At 43.5% G+C, this 12229-nt stretch overlaps 1 protein-coding gene across 1 annotated transcript; it reads left to right on the forward strand.

Annotated features, from left to right (window-relative positions):
• The first annotated feature begins 6440 nt into the window (after nt 1-6440).
• On the forward strand, nt 6441-8228 carry LOC140381032 (pleckstrin homology domain-containing family F member 2-like). The gene is made up of 3 exons (XM_072465047.1): nt 6441-6741; nt 7526-8113; nt 8164-8228. Exons 1-2 carry the CDS (start codon nt 6495-6497, stop codon nt 8092-8094), a joined length of 816 nt encoding a protein of 271 aa, XP_072321148.1. The 5' UTR covers nt 6441-6494; the 3' UTR covers nt 8095-8113; nt 8164-8228.
• Nucleotides 8229-12229: the final 4001 nt, after the last annotated feature.

A 12229-nucleotide genomic window follows, 5' to 3' on the forward strand; every position in this document is an offset into this window, starting at 1 on the left:
GACAAAGTGAATCATTCGAAATTTTGCATTTGACATTATTGCGATGAGCCTCCACACCTTTAATTAGACCTAGAACATTAATATTAGGTTGGTATAACATCAATATGCCTGAATTTACCCAATTTCACAGTAAAAAGTACTAGTTTTTGTTGTTTGGGCCGACATAGCAGGAAGCTGGAGGGCCAACATAAATTGGTCTGAGGGCCGCATTTGGGCCTCAGACCCTAGTTTGGACATGCCTGATTTAGAGATATAAGTTTACTGCAAAGCAACAACGTGTTCATGGAGACAAGAATGTGCTAGACAGAAAAGTTACACAGTGCACCTTTACCCAGAATGCATTTGGGAATCATTTTATGTCTGGTCCAAAATAAACAATATACTCTTATTGTAAGTCATGCAGTGTCTTTGGCCCCGTACGTTCTGCCTCAAAGCTGCAGTCGCTTCACTTGCACCGCTGCCATAGAACGTAGTGAACTTCTTTTGCCTCGCTCCAAGTCTAAAAACATTGCGTTTTCCTTGATGTTAAAATGGACATTCAAAATACTATGTATTAAGCCAAACATCAACCCAAAATATAACTCAATATATCTTGGAAATAACCCTGACATTTTTTGGTGTGACATTTGATACAAGAATCCAGTGCAACCGAGAAATTAAACTACCGGTAACAACAATGACCATTATAACCCTCTGGTTTAAAATGTTATTAGGGCAAATAATATTTAAATTGACACAAACCGAGCCGAGGATCAAGGACTGGACACAAATAATAATAATAATTGAAGGCATGTTGTGTGTGTGTGTGTGTGTGTTTTCTCTGTGTCACGCTTCTTGTAGAAAACATTTGATACAAAATGCTAGAGGGCGCTAAAGCTGCATGTGTTGGAGCAATAAAAGTTGAGTTGTTACAAAAAAACAACAACTAAATATTCAGGCCTGTTTTGCAGCTAAAGCCAGACAAACACTACGACGCACTCACTCACACAGCTACGTTTTGTAAGAACATTTCACGAGGGGCTGAACCGGCAGGATGTGTCAGTCGAGACCACAGCACTTTGTCATCTGTTATTTGTCCCACTCCACAAACTGAGACTGTGAAAACATAGGCCTGGTTTAATTACAGCTTTGAGACAAACTTTGTGCAGGTCTTTCACAGACACTAAAGAAGTAAACAACTCCTCAAGTAAAAAAAAAAAGGACCAGGCAGCTATTAAAGTTATTACTATTAATCGTAATTTATTAAAAGTCAACATTTCACCTTCAGTCTTTTTGGTCCATAAATATAGCTTCGTATTTTACCTTTTAGGCTTAAAACTACAGTAACTTGAATATGATTATTATTATATTTGGAAGACGCTGTGAGTTCCATAGAATTCATTTGTTGTCATTATTTTTGAAGAACAAGAATTTATTCAAAAGTAATTCTTAATCTGCAGATTTCATGTGAGACTTAAAACCGTGTAAATGAATCGACAAACAGCTCAGGCTCCGCCCAGTGGGCAGGGCTTGCACAGCTCAGACGAGGATAAATATAGGATAAATATAGGGTAAATATAGGATAATATAGGATAAATATAATATAGGATAAATAAGTCCTGAATAACTTTTGGATGAAAGTGAAAAACTGTGTCCAGATGACCACGAATGAATCTTTTTTCTACAATTGTATTTGGGACCAAATTATTTAAACATTTAGTTCAATGTCCAAATATTAACAATAGGCTCAGTATTACTTAATTATTTTGCCAATGTCTGTATTAAATTTAGATATTCTTAGGTGGGTGGGGTGTCCTTGCCCCAAGTGGAGGAGTTCAAGTATCTCGGGGTCTTGTTCACGAGTGAGGGAAGGATGGAGCGTGAGATCGACAGGCGGATCGGTGCAGCGGCTGCAGTGATGCAGTCGCTGCATCGGACCGTTGTGGTGAAGAGGGAGCTGAGCCGAAAGGCAAAGCTCTCTATTTACCGGTCGGTCTACGTTCTGACCTCACCTATGGTCATGAGCTTTGGGTAGTGACCGAAAGAACAAGATCGCGGATGCAAGTGGTCGAAATTCGTTTCCTCCGCTGGGTGGCTGGGCGCTCCCTTAGAGATAGGGTGAGGAGCTCGGCCACACGGGGGGAGCTCAGAGTAAAGCCACTGCTCCTCCACGTCAAAAGGAACCAGCTATGGTGGCCCTGTGGAAGACCCAGGACACGCTGGAGGGACTATGTCTCTCAGCTGGCCTGGGAATGACTCGGGATCCCCTCAGAGGAGTTGGAGGAAGTGTCTGGGGAGGGGAAAGTCTGGGAGTCCCTGCTGCCCCCGCGACCCGGCCCTGGATAAGCGGAAGAAGATGGATGGATATTTTTAGGATTGGAATGTTATTTAACTTTTTGAGACAGAAAATATATTTTCGAATCAAAGGTTTCTAATCCTGTGGCTGTATTGCTCTAAATTAGTTAAAGTCCCATCTGGAAGACAGGAAGTACTTTGTTGAAATTGGTAGCTGTGTCTCAGACCACATAACCCTGACCTGTGGAGTGCCCCAAGGGTCAACATGCTCTACATGCTGCCCTTAGGTCACATTTTTGCTGCGTATGAAATGACTTCACAATCATGCAGACGACACTCAGATCTATGTTTCACTGACAACTTTCTCCATCTGAACTCAGACAAGACTGAAATAATCGTTTTTGGCCCACAGAAACAAAGAGAAAGTGTTAGCTGTCACCTCCAGAGTCTCGCTCTAAAACCTACAAACCAAATTAGAAATCTGGGGGTAATAATGGACTCAGACTTGAACTTTAACAGCCACATCAAATCAATAACATCAGCAGCTTTTTACCATCTAAAAAACATTGCCAAAGTCAAAAATATAGTGTCTAAAGAGAGACTTATCCACGCGTTTGTCTCCAGTAGATTAGACTACTGTAACGGCCTGCTCACTGGTCTCTCCAAACGAGCTGTAAAACAGCTGCAGTACATCCAGAACGCTGCTGCTCGGGTCCTGACTAGAACCAGGAAGTACCATCACATTAGTCCTGTTCTCAGGTCTCTGCACTGGCTCCTGTGGCTCAGAGAAGAGACTTTAAAGCAGCTCTGCTTGTGTACAAGTCTCTCCATGGCCTAGGACCAAAGTACATCTTGGATATGTTAGTGCCATATGAACCATCTCGGACTCTGAGGACCTCAGGGACCGGCCTCCAGCTGGTGCCAGAGTCAGGACAAAACATGGACCGGCCTCCTGCTGGTGCCAGAGTCAGGACTAAACATGGCCTCCTGATGGTGCCCAGAGTCAGGACTAAACATGGACCGGCCTCCTGCTGGTGCCAGAGTCAGGACTAAACATGGACCGGCCTCCTGCTGGTGCCAGAGTCAGGACTAAACATGGACCGGCCTCCTGCTGGTGCCAGAGTCAGGACTAAACATGGACCGGCCTCCTGCTGGTGCCAGAGTCAGGACTAAACATGGACCGGCCTCCTGCTGGTGCCAGAGTCAGGACTAAACATGGGCCGGCCTCCTGATGGTGCCCAGAGTCAGGACTAAACATGGACCGGCCTCCTGCTGGTGCCAGAGTCAGGACTAAACATGGGTCGGCCTCCTGATGGTGCCCAGAGTCAGGACTAAACATGGACCGGCCTCCTGCTGGTGCCAGAGTCAGGACTTAACATGGACCGGCCTCCTGCTGGTGCCAGAGTCAGGACTAAACATGGACCGGCCTCCTGCTGGTGCCAGAGTCAGGACTAAACATGGACCGGCCTCCTGCTGGTGCCAGAGTCAGGACTAAACATGGACCGGCCTCCTGCTGGTGCCCAGAGTCAGGACTAAACATGGACCGGCCTCCTGCTGGTGCCAGAGTCAGGACTAAACATGGACCGGCCTCCTGCTGGTGCCAGAGTCAGGACTAAACATGGACCGGCCTCCTGCTGGTGCCAGAGTCAGGACTGAACATGGACCGGCCTCCTGCTGGTGCCAGAGTCAGGACTGAACATGGACCGGCCTCCTGCTGGTGCCAGAGTCAGGACTAAACATGGACCGGCCTCCTGCTGGTGCCAGAGTCAGGACTAAACATGGACCGGCCTCCTGCTGGTGCCAGAGTCAGGACTAAACATGGACTGGCCTCCTGCTGGTGCCAGAGTCAGGACTAAACATGGACCGGCCTCCTGCTGGTGCCAGAGTCAGGACTAAACATGGACCGGCCTCCTGCTGGTGCCAGAGTCAGGACTAAACATGGACCGGCCTCCTGCTGGTGCCAGAGTCAGGACTAAACATGGGCCGGCCTCCTGATGGTGCCCAGAGTCAGGACTAAACATGGGTCGGCCTCCTGATGGTGCCAGAGTCAGGACTAAACATGGGTCGGCCTCCTGATGGTGCCCAGAGTCAGGACTAAACATGGACCAGCCTCCTGCTGGTGCCAGAGTCAGGACTAAACATTGGGAATCTGTGTTTCAGTTTTATGCAGCTAAAATCTGGAACAGTCTTCCTGAAGATGTGAGACAGTTTCTACTCTGACAATGTTCAAATCTAAGCTAAAACTGTTTTGTTTAGCTGTGCATATGATTTTCTTTGCACTCTTCTCTTTTATGTCTTAAATCAGACATGTCCAAACTACGGCCCGGGGGCCAAATGCGGCCCTTAGACCAATTTTTGTTGGCCCTCCGACTTCCTGCTAAGTTGGCCCAAACAACAAATAGAAGTACTTGTACTGTAAAATTGGAAATATTCAAGCATTTTGATGTTATACGAACCTAATAATAATGTTCAAAGTCTTACAAAAGGTGTGGAGGCTCATCAAAACTATGTCAAATGCAAAACTTCAAAATTAGTCACTTTTCAAATTTGACATTGTTTTGTATTGTATTTGTGGCCCTTTGCTCTGTATCAGTTTCAAAATGCGGCCCTCAGTTAAAAAAGTTTGGACACCCCTGTCTTAAACTGTTTTGTGATTAGTGTAATTTCTTTGTGATTTGAATGCATTTTTTTCCTGTTGTGTGAAGCACTTTGAATTGCCTCATGTATGAAATGTGCTGTTGCCTTGCCTATTGTGTATCTGCTGCAAGCCTAATGTTCGAAGAATATTGGAAGAGTCCTGGTTTAATCCTGGTCCAGTCCTTATTTCCCATATAATTCTGATATGTATAGGCTACGAATATATTTCAAGTTTATAAATCACACACGCAATATAAACACAACACTTTCAAGAAACGATTTGTGCATTTTGATTGTTGTTTTTGACCACAGTCAGTTTTTGCCAGTCGACCAGGGAATAACTGTTGGTTCATTGTTGTCATTGCGTCACAGTCGATTGTCGGTGGTTCAAATAATCACGCTCAGAATTGAAAAAACATAGTGCTATATTTCTGAGTCGTTTTTCCTCCCACGTTTAGTCCACTCCCCTGACTTTCAGTAAATGTTTGAGTTGCAGTTGGCTCGATGTTTGAGGGATTTAAAGGTGCAAAAACAACCTTGACTCATCGTCGTTTGCATTTACAGAACACAAACTCAGTAAGAACTGTGATTTTTCAGTGCGTGAGCCGTCAGACCGGTCTCACGGTGAATGCTGGAAACGTAAGCTCAGGTTTAGTCCCTTTACCGCCTGCAGGAACTCTGATGTGAGTCATTGGGGATTTTCTATGAATTATATCTTTATCTGTGCAAATGTATGCGTCCACCATCAAAGTTGCACAATGCAGCTTTCCCAGGTTGAACAAAATAACAACAATGTGAGATTAAAGTAAGCGTTTTTGTTATTTTTAATGTTGTTTTGTCTCACTGCAGTGTTTGAGTGGGATCCATTACTTTTTTATTGACGCTGTTGAGTTAGATTCGGCCTGACCTGTCAATCACAGGACAGCGCTGTGGTTCAGTCGGAGCCAATTGCGATGTGCCCAAGCAAACGCGGCGCCGATGGATGTGCTTCGACCTATTTTAGCAGAAAAACTGACGGGCACGTAAAGGCGAAAGGTGTGCTTTTCTCTCGACCCGTTATAGCAGAAGTTAGATTTTTCTGCTTGTTCCGCTGCTACACATATCGAGCTCGCGCAGCAACAGTGCTACCCCTATCTCTGCTTCAGAACCACTGTTATTGCACATCTAGTTTTTGGATTGCATTGTGTTGTAAGAACTATTTGAACCTATATTCTCAGCTGAGTATAATTGAAGCAGTAATACATGTATATTTGAAAAAACTTAATGTAATGTACTGCACTAGAACAACTAATGAATTATGCATTTGAATTTGCCTGCAAATGTCCATTAGGTTTGGAATTCCCTTGGGTTATTCCAGACTTTTGACTTCAGGAAATGCTTTGCTTCCATTATAATTGTCACTGTCTTCCTTGTAATTTTTCAAACCCAGTCCCTCCTCTTCTCGACGGACCGGTTTCACTTATTTTGATGTGTGGAACTACCTATTGCATCACAAAGATCCTTTAAAAACGCAGCAGCTGTTGTTCGCCTGCAGACAGCTCAACACATGCACAGAACAAACCTGAACTGATCCTTCAGCCAAAATGGGAGATACACTACTGTTTCCAAACGATAACCAGAGGCGCATCTATGCGGTGCAGAAGTCTTTTGGCCCATTTGGGGCGCGCCTCCTGGACCCCAGCAGAACTCTGATCGGAGAGGGACGCCTGATGAAGCAGAGCCGCCGTGGACCTCAGCCAAAAGTCTTTTTCCTGTTTAACGACATGTTGGTCTACGGCAGCATCGTCATCAGCGGACGCTTGTTCAAGAGTCAGAAGATCATCCCTCTAGGTGAGAAACCTCTCAGTGAAACCATCTTATCAATATCTGAGAACACTATGAGGACTTATGCTATCGTATGACTAGGAAACGTATTTCTTTATGTGTTGATATTGTGGAAAGCAGAATTGTTTAGTCAAAACTAAGCACAGTATGACTCTGTAAATTCAAAATCAATCAATCAATCAATCATGTAAAGCCATAGTGTGGAACATTCCATGCAAAGCATTAAAATTTTCATGGAGAAAGCGTACATGGTGCAGCTTCAACCACCAGTGATGCACAATAGTCTAGGTAGTGGTTGCTAAGGCTGCATTCCTGGTGTAAACCAGGACTAAACTAGCACTAAACCAGGACTAAATCAGGACTAAACCAGGACTAAACCAGGACTAAACCAGGACTAAATCAGGACTAAACTAGCACTAAACCAGGACTAAACCAGGACTAAATCAGGACTAAACTAGCACTAAACCAGGACTAAATCAGGACTAAACCAGGACTAAACCAGGACTAAACTAGCACTAAACCAGGACTAAACCAGGACTAAACCAGGATTAAACCAGGGCTATCACAAGACCAACATCTACATCAGAATTAAACTGGGCTCAAACTAAGACCAAACAAGTACAAGTGTGAACACATTCTAAGCCAATAAATGCTCTGTTTGCATCGATCCCTGACTCTGACGATTTGCTGAATGTCTCTTCTCACACTTCACCCACAGTACATCTTTCTAAACAGTCATGCTTACTGTCTCTTAGCAATGCACTCATCATACGTCTCATTTATGTTTTAGGAGACATCAAGGTTGAAGACCTGGAGAACGGCTACATGAGAAACCAGTGGCTGATCCAGACACCAGAGAAGTCCTTCTACGTTTCAGCTGCGTCGCGAGAGGAGAAGCTGGCCTGGATCGAGCACATCGAGGTGTGCAAGACCCGGCTCCCGAGCAGCGATCGCCCCGTCGCCCTGACCTTGATCCCGGACCAGGCCTCCGCTATCTGCATGCGCTGCTGCCGGAAGTTCACCGCGGCCCACCGCCGCCACCACTGCAGGAAATGTGGCTTCCTGGTCTGCGGCGTGTGCTCCAGGAAGCGCGCGCTGATCGGATACATCCACCCGACCAAGCGGCAGAGAGTTTGCGGGAAGTGCCACAACGGCCTGAGTGAGAGAGACGAGGAGGACGGAAGAGAACGCAGAGACAGCACCGGCCTGCGCTCTGATGAAGACGAGCAGGCCAACTTTGACGATCATTTCTATGAAGAGTACGTCGAGGATTATGAGCCGGAGGATAACGACTCTGGGATGGACTCTTTCTCGCCGTACGTTTACCTCAAACCCGAGCACATCTGGCCCTCTGTGTGAACACAATGACCACAACACTGTGGTTCTGAACAGTGAATTTGACATGCCACATCACTGCAATTCAAAAAGTGCATGAACTCTTTCATTAGCATGTACCCATGAAGTATTGGACAGTAAGAAAAAAGGGGGTTTGTTGTCCAGTATCCAGGGTTTCAGGGTCCCAGAATTGAACCATTAACAAATGTGAGGCTCCTTACCCAGAGCCCCCCTCTGTCGACGGGCCTGGGAGAACATATAAGTTGTAAGAACTGTACCTCATTGTAAACCTGTGATGCTGCTCAGGACAAACCTCATTACACCGAACATTATGTGTCTTATGTTTTATGAAGTGTTTTATGAAGTGTTTTATGAAGGATCAATCTTTTCAGAGTGTAAATATGAATTATGTATTTATTTATTTTATGATATTGTTAGTGTTCTCGTGTGAATATTGTTTATGTCTGTCTCTTAAACTGAAGTGAAAAACTCTTGTACATAATACTAAGCCTTTTTTGTAACTGAACTGCTTAATTTGCCTCATTTTGTATTTTGAAATAAAACAATTAAAACATATATATATTTTTCCTCTTTCTTATTCCATGACAATAGATAGTATAACTCTATGAGTATTACATCTATGGGATTATAATATGATAATAAAGATTTACCAAAAGGATCTGGATAATTAATTCTTAATGAAAGACACCTCTTTTACTTGCTTTTTAAAAAAGGAAAAATTAAAGCAATTGTGGTCATATTTGGACACAGAAAGTGATCTGAGCTGAGAGAGAAGGAGCCAGTTTGAGGAAGTTTGTGTTTAGTGCCCAATTTAATTTAAGCACTCATTTAACGGCTTGTGAGGGGAATTGTGAGGTTGGTTTGTATTTGTATTAAAGTGTTGTCATTCCAAATCTGTACGTGCACAGGAACAAACGTGGTGTTTGCTTATTTTGCAGAACATAGAGTTTGTCTGAATCAGTTTTATGTAGCAGTTTTATGAATGAGACCCCAGACCTGTAAATGGTCAGGGGATGCAACCTGCCTGTCATCACTCATCACCAGAAGCCCCATTTTTGGGCTTCTGGTGATGAGTGCTGTAGGCTCCCGGGCATCGATACCCGCATCTACGGGATGAATTAGAATAATTAGAATAATTAAAAGAGGGTTGGAGGGAGGGGCACAAAGTCATGAACGCTGAAGTGTGTGACCTGGATGCTTAGGAGTGTAGCCGCAGGAAGGGGTGTGAAAGGGGTGTGGTTCTGCTCCAAAACTTAAGATAACAAACTTATCTTCATTTATTGTCAACCTCGTTCTGAAGAATATTGGACTTGCTATTGTTTTCCTGACAAGGACCCACAATGCACCTGTTGTAGATGCCAAAACGAATGTCTCCCTCACCAGCCCAGTCCGTCCACATGTTTGTCCCTCGACTGACTTTCGAACTTCCTTCAATCATCAGTTTAATTTGACAGTTTGTGTGCCAAGTTTTCGTGCTCAACCCATAACCGAAAATGTAATCAATGAACAAAGTAAAATAGGACTAATCGGCAGTCCACGCCGCGAGGAAATAAGACTCAGATTTGGGCCAAAAAAATCGTCCATTCAACCTTTAAATTATAGAATGAGGGATTACACCGACTCTAAAACTTCATGTAACTGCAAATGAAAAAAAGGCCATAGAAGTTATATTTTGAAATGTATTTTTACATGCAAACATAGCATCACACAATTAAAAGCTGACTGTTGTTTATAATATATTTTTTATTATGATGATGATTATATGATTTACAGATATGAATTATAGATTGACAATCTATTTAAAATGCATCAAATTAACTCAAAATACTTAGTTTTTGCCAGTCGACCAGGGAATAACTGTTGGTTCATTGTTCTTGTTGTCATTGTGTCAGAGTCGATCATCGGTGGTTCAAATAATCACGCTCAGAATTGAAAAAACATAGTGCTATATTGTTGAGTCACAATTGTCAACAACAGTCGTTTTTCCTCCCACGTTTAGTCCACTCCCTTGACTTTCAGTCAATGTTTGAGTTGCAGTTGGCCCATGTGAGCCGTCTGACCGGTCTCACGGTGAATGCTGGAAACGTGAGCTCAGATTAAGTCCGTTTACCGACTGCAGGAACTCGGATGTGAGTCATTGGGGATTTTCTATTAATTATATCTTTATCGATGCAGAATTAAAGGTGAACTGTTCATTATGTCTTTTCCGGTTGAGGGTCAGGCACTTGTCCCCATGGCGATGTTGCCACGTGCCAGACCCTCCACCATCAAAGTTGCACAATGCAGCTTTCCCAGATTGAACAAATATAACAACAATGTGAGATTAGAGTAAGCATTTTTTGTTATTTTTTAAAGTTGTTTTGTCCCACTGCAGTGTTTGAGTGGGATTCATGACTGTTTTATTGACACTGTTGAATTCTGTGGTGTGTACACTGACACAAAGAGGCTGCAGAATGGAGTTTTCCAGTTTAATGGTTTGCTCTGTTCAAGATATAAAGACAGACAACGCGCCGTGTTTCGTTACCAGCGTATTACCTCGTACCTACGCACATGCGCACAACAACTCTGTGTGAACGCTTAATTTTACAGAAAACATTACATCACTCTTTTTTTTTTTTAAGAATATGAAAAATGAAATGCAGACAAAACCTGTTGTGTACAAACAAACATGTTCACTGTGCATGTCATACTTCAAAATAAATGTGATAGGTAGAATCACTTTTAAATAAAACAACACTTGAGGGACTGTGTTTCTCAAAATCAAATCAGTAATACAACATTTACTATCAAAATGCCAATATTCAGTGCATCTTTAGACACATGTATAGGCAAACATCAACATAGTTACGGTATGCCTGTCCTATCTGGCCTGCGGGGTACCTCTGAACTGGAATAGTGATTTCCTCATCTTCACTGTCAGAAGTTGGGGTGATAGGTTGAGCATTTGCATTTATATTTTTGAAGAAAGAGGAGTTCCTTGTGATTGAATGTCTGTCATTTCTGGCACTGACCATGGAGCCATTGATTTGTGTGATGGTGTGGGGATCACAGTTATAAGGTGTTGTCAGCTTGTTTTTTTGTGCTGGCGATACAGCACTGTGTCACCAACAGAGAGCAATCGTATATCTGCGTTTTCTTTCATCTTAGCTTTTGCTTGTTGATCACCCTCTCGAACGACATGGTCAACATTACTTTGAGTAACATTTGAGAGTGTTGGAATCTTAGTGTGACTCGCGCGCTGAAACAGTTCTGCAGGAGATGCTTCGGTTGTGCAGTGTGGGATGGAGCGATGCTCACGAAGAAACGTGTTCAGTGACTGTTTCCAGGGAATGCTCTGACTCTCTGTGACACGCAAGTTTTTTCCAAGAGTGCGCATGAAACATTCTACTGTTGCGTTTGCTCGTGGCCATAGTGGTGTTATCCTTCTACAGCCCATGTGTGTTAAAAACTTGGTGAACAGTTCACTGTTAAAAGGAGGCCCATAATCTGTTTTAAAGACCCTTGGTATTGAGAACATTGAGAATGTCTTGTCTCTGACGGGGATCACTGTATCAGTTGAAGTTGATCTGACAGCCTCAACCACAGGATAGCGTGTGTACTCATCCATATTAACTAAAATGTACTCTCCAGTCGGGAGCGGGCCATAAAAGTCTGCACTGACTGTGTGCCATGGAGACTCTGGTAAGTCAGATATTTTTAGAGGTTCCATTTTTGTCACTGGAGTGTTGGCTTGACATGCTAAACAGTTCTTAACCACAAGTTCAGCTTTTTGGTCAATGTTTGGGAACCACACTTTTGACCTGAATAGTGCCTTTGTTTTGACCATCCCTTGATGTCCCTCATGAGCTAGTTTCAACACATTGTCCTCTAGGGCTGAGGGGATGAGGATCCTAGTGCCCCTTAGTAGTACGTCATTATCGTGTGATACGGTCAGTTCAGTACTGATATGTTTGTACTTTAGCAGGGCTCAGAGTCTTTGGGGATTGTATGCCATGAATTGTTTTTTATCCAGTCACTAACCAATTGCAATGTGCCCAAGCAAACCAAAACAAACACGGTGCCAATGGATGTGCTTCGACCTTTTTTAGCAGAAAAACTGATGTGCACGTAGAGGCGAAAGATGTGCTTCTCACCTGCT

This window comes from Eucyclogobius newberryi, unplaced genomic scaffold, assembly GCF_026437365.1.
Source record: "Eucyclogobius newberryi isolate DKJ021-1_F unplaced genomic scaffold, fEucNew1.0.hap1 SCAF_5, whole genome shotgun sequence".
In the NCBI taxonomy this organism is placed as follows: Eukaryota; Metazoa; Chordata; class Actinopteri; order Gobiiformes; family Gobiidae; genus Eucyclogobius; species Eucyclogobius newberryi.

Bases quoted from the DNA above. Each gene is read 5' to 3' on its own strand.
- LOC140381032 (XM_072465047.1), top strand. From the start codon at position 6,495: ATGGGAGATACACTACTGTTTCCAAACGATAACCAGAGGCGCATCTAT. The intron at 6,742-7,525 runs GTGAGAAACCTC...TTTATGTTTTAG, and splicing joins TCAGAAGATCATCCCTCTAG to GAGACATCAAGGTTGAAGAC.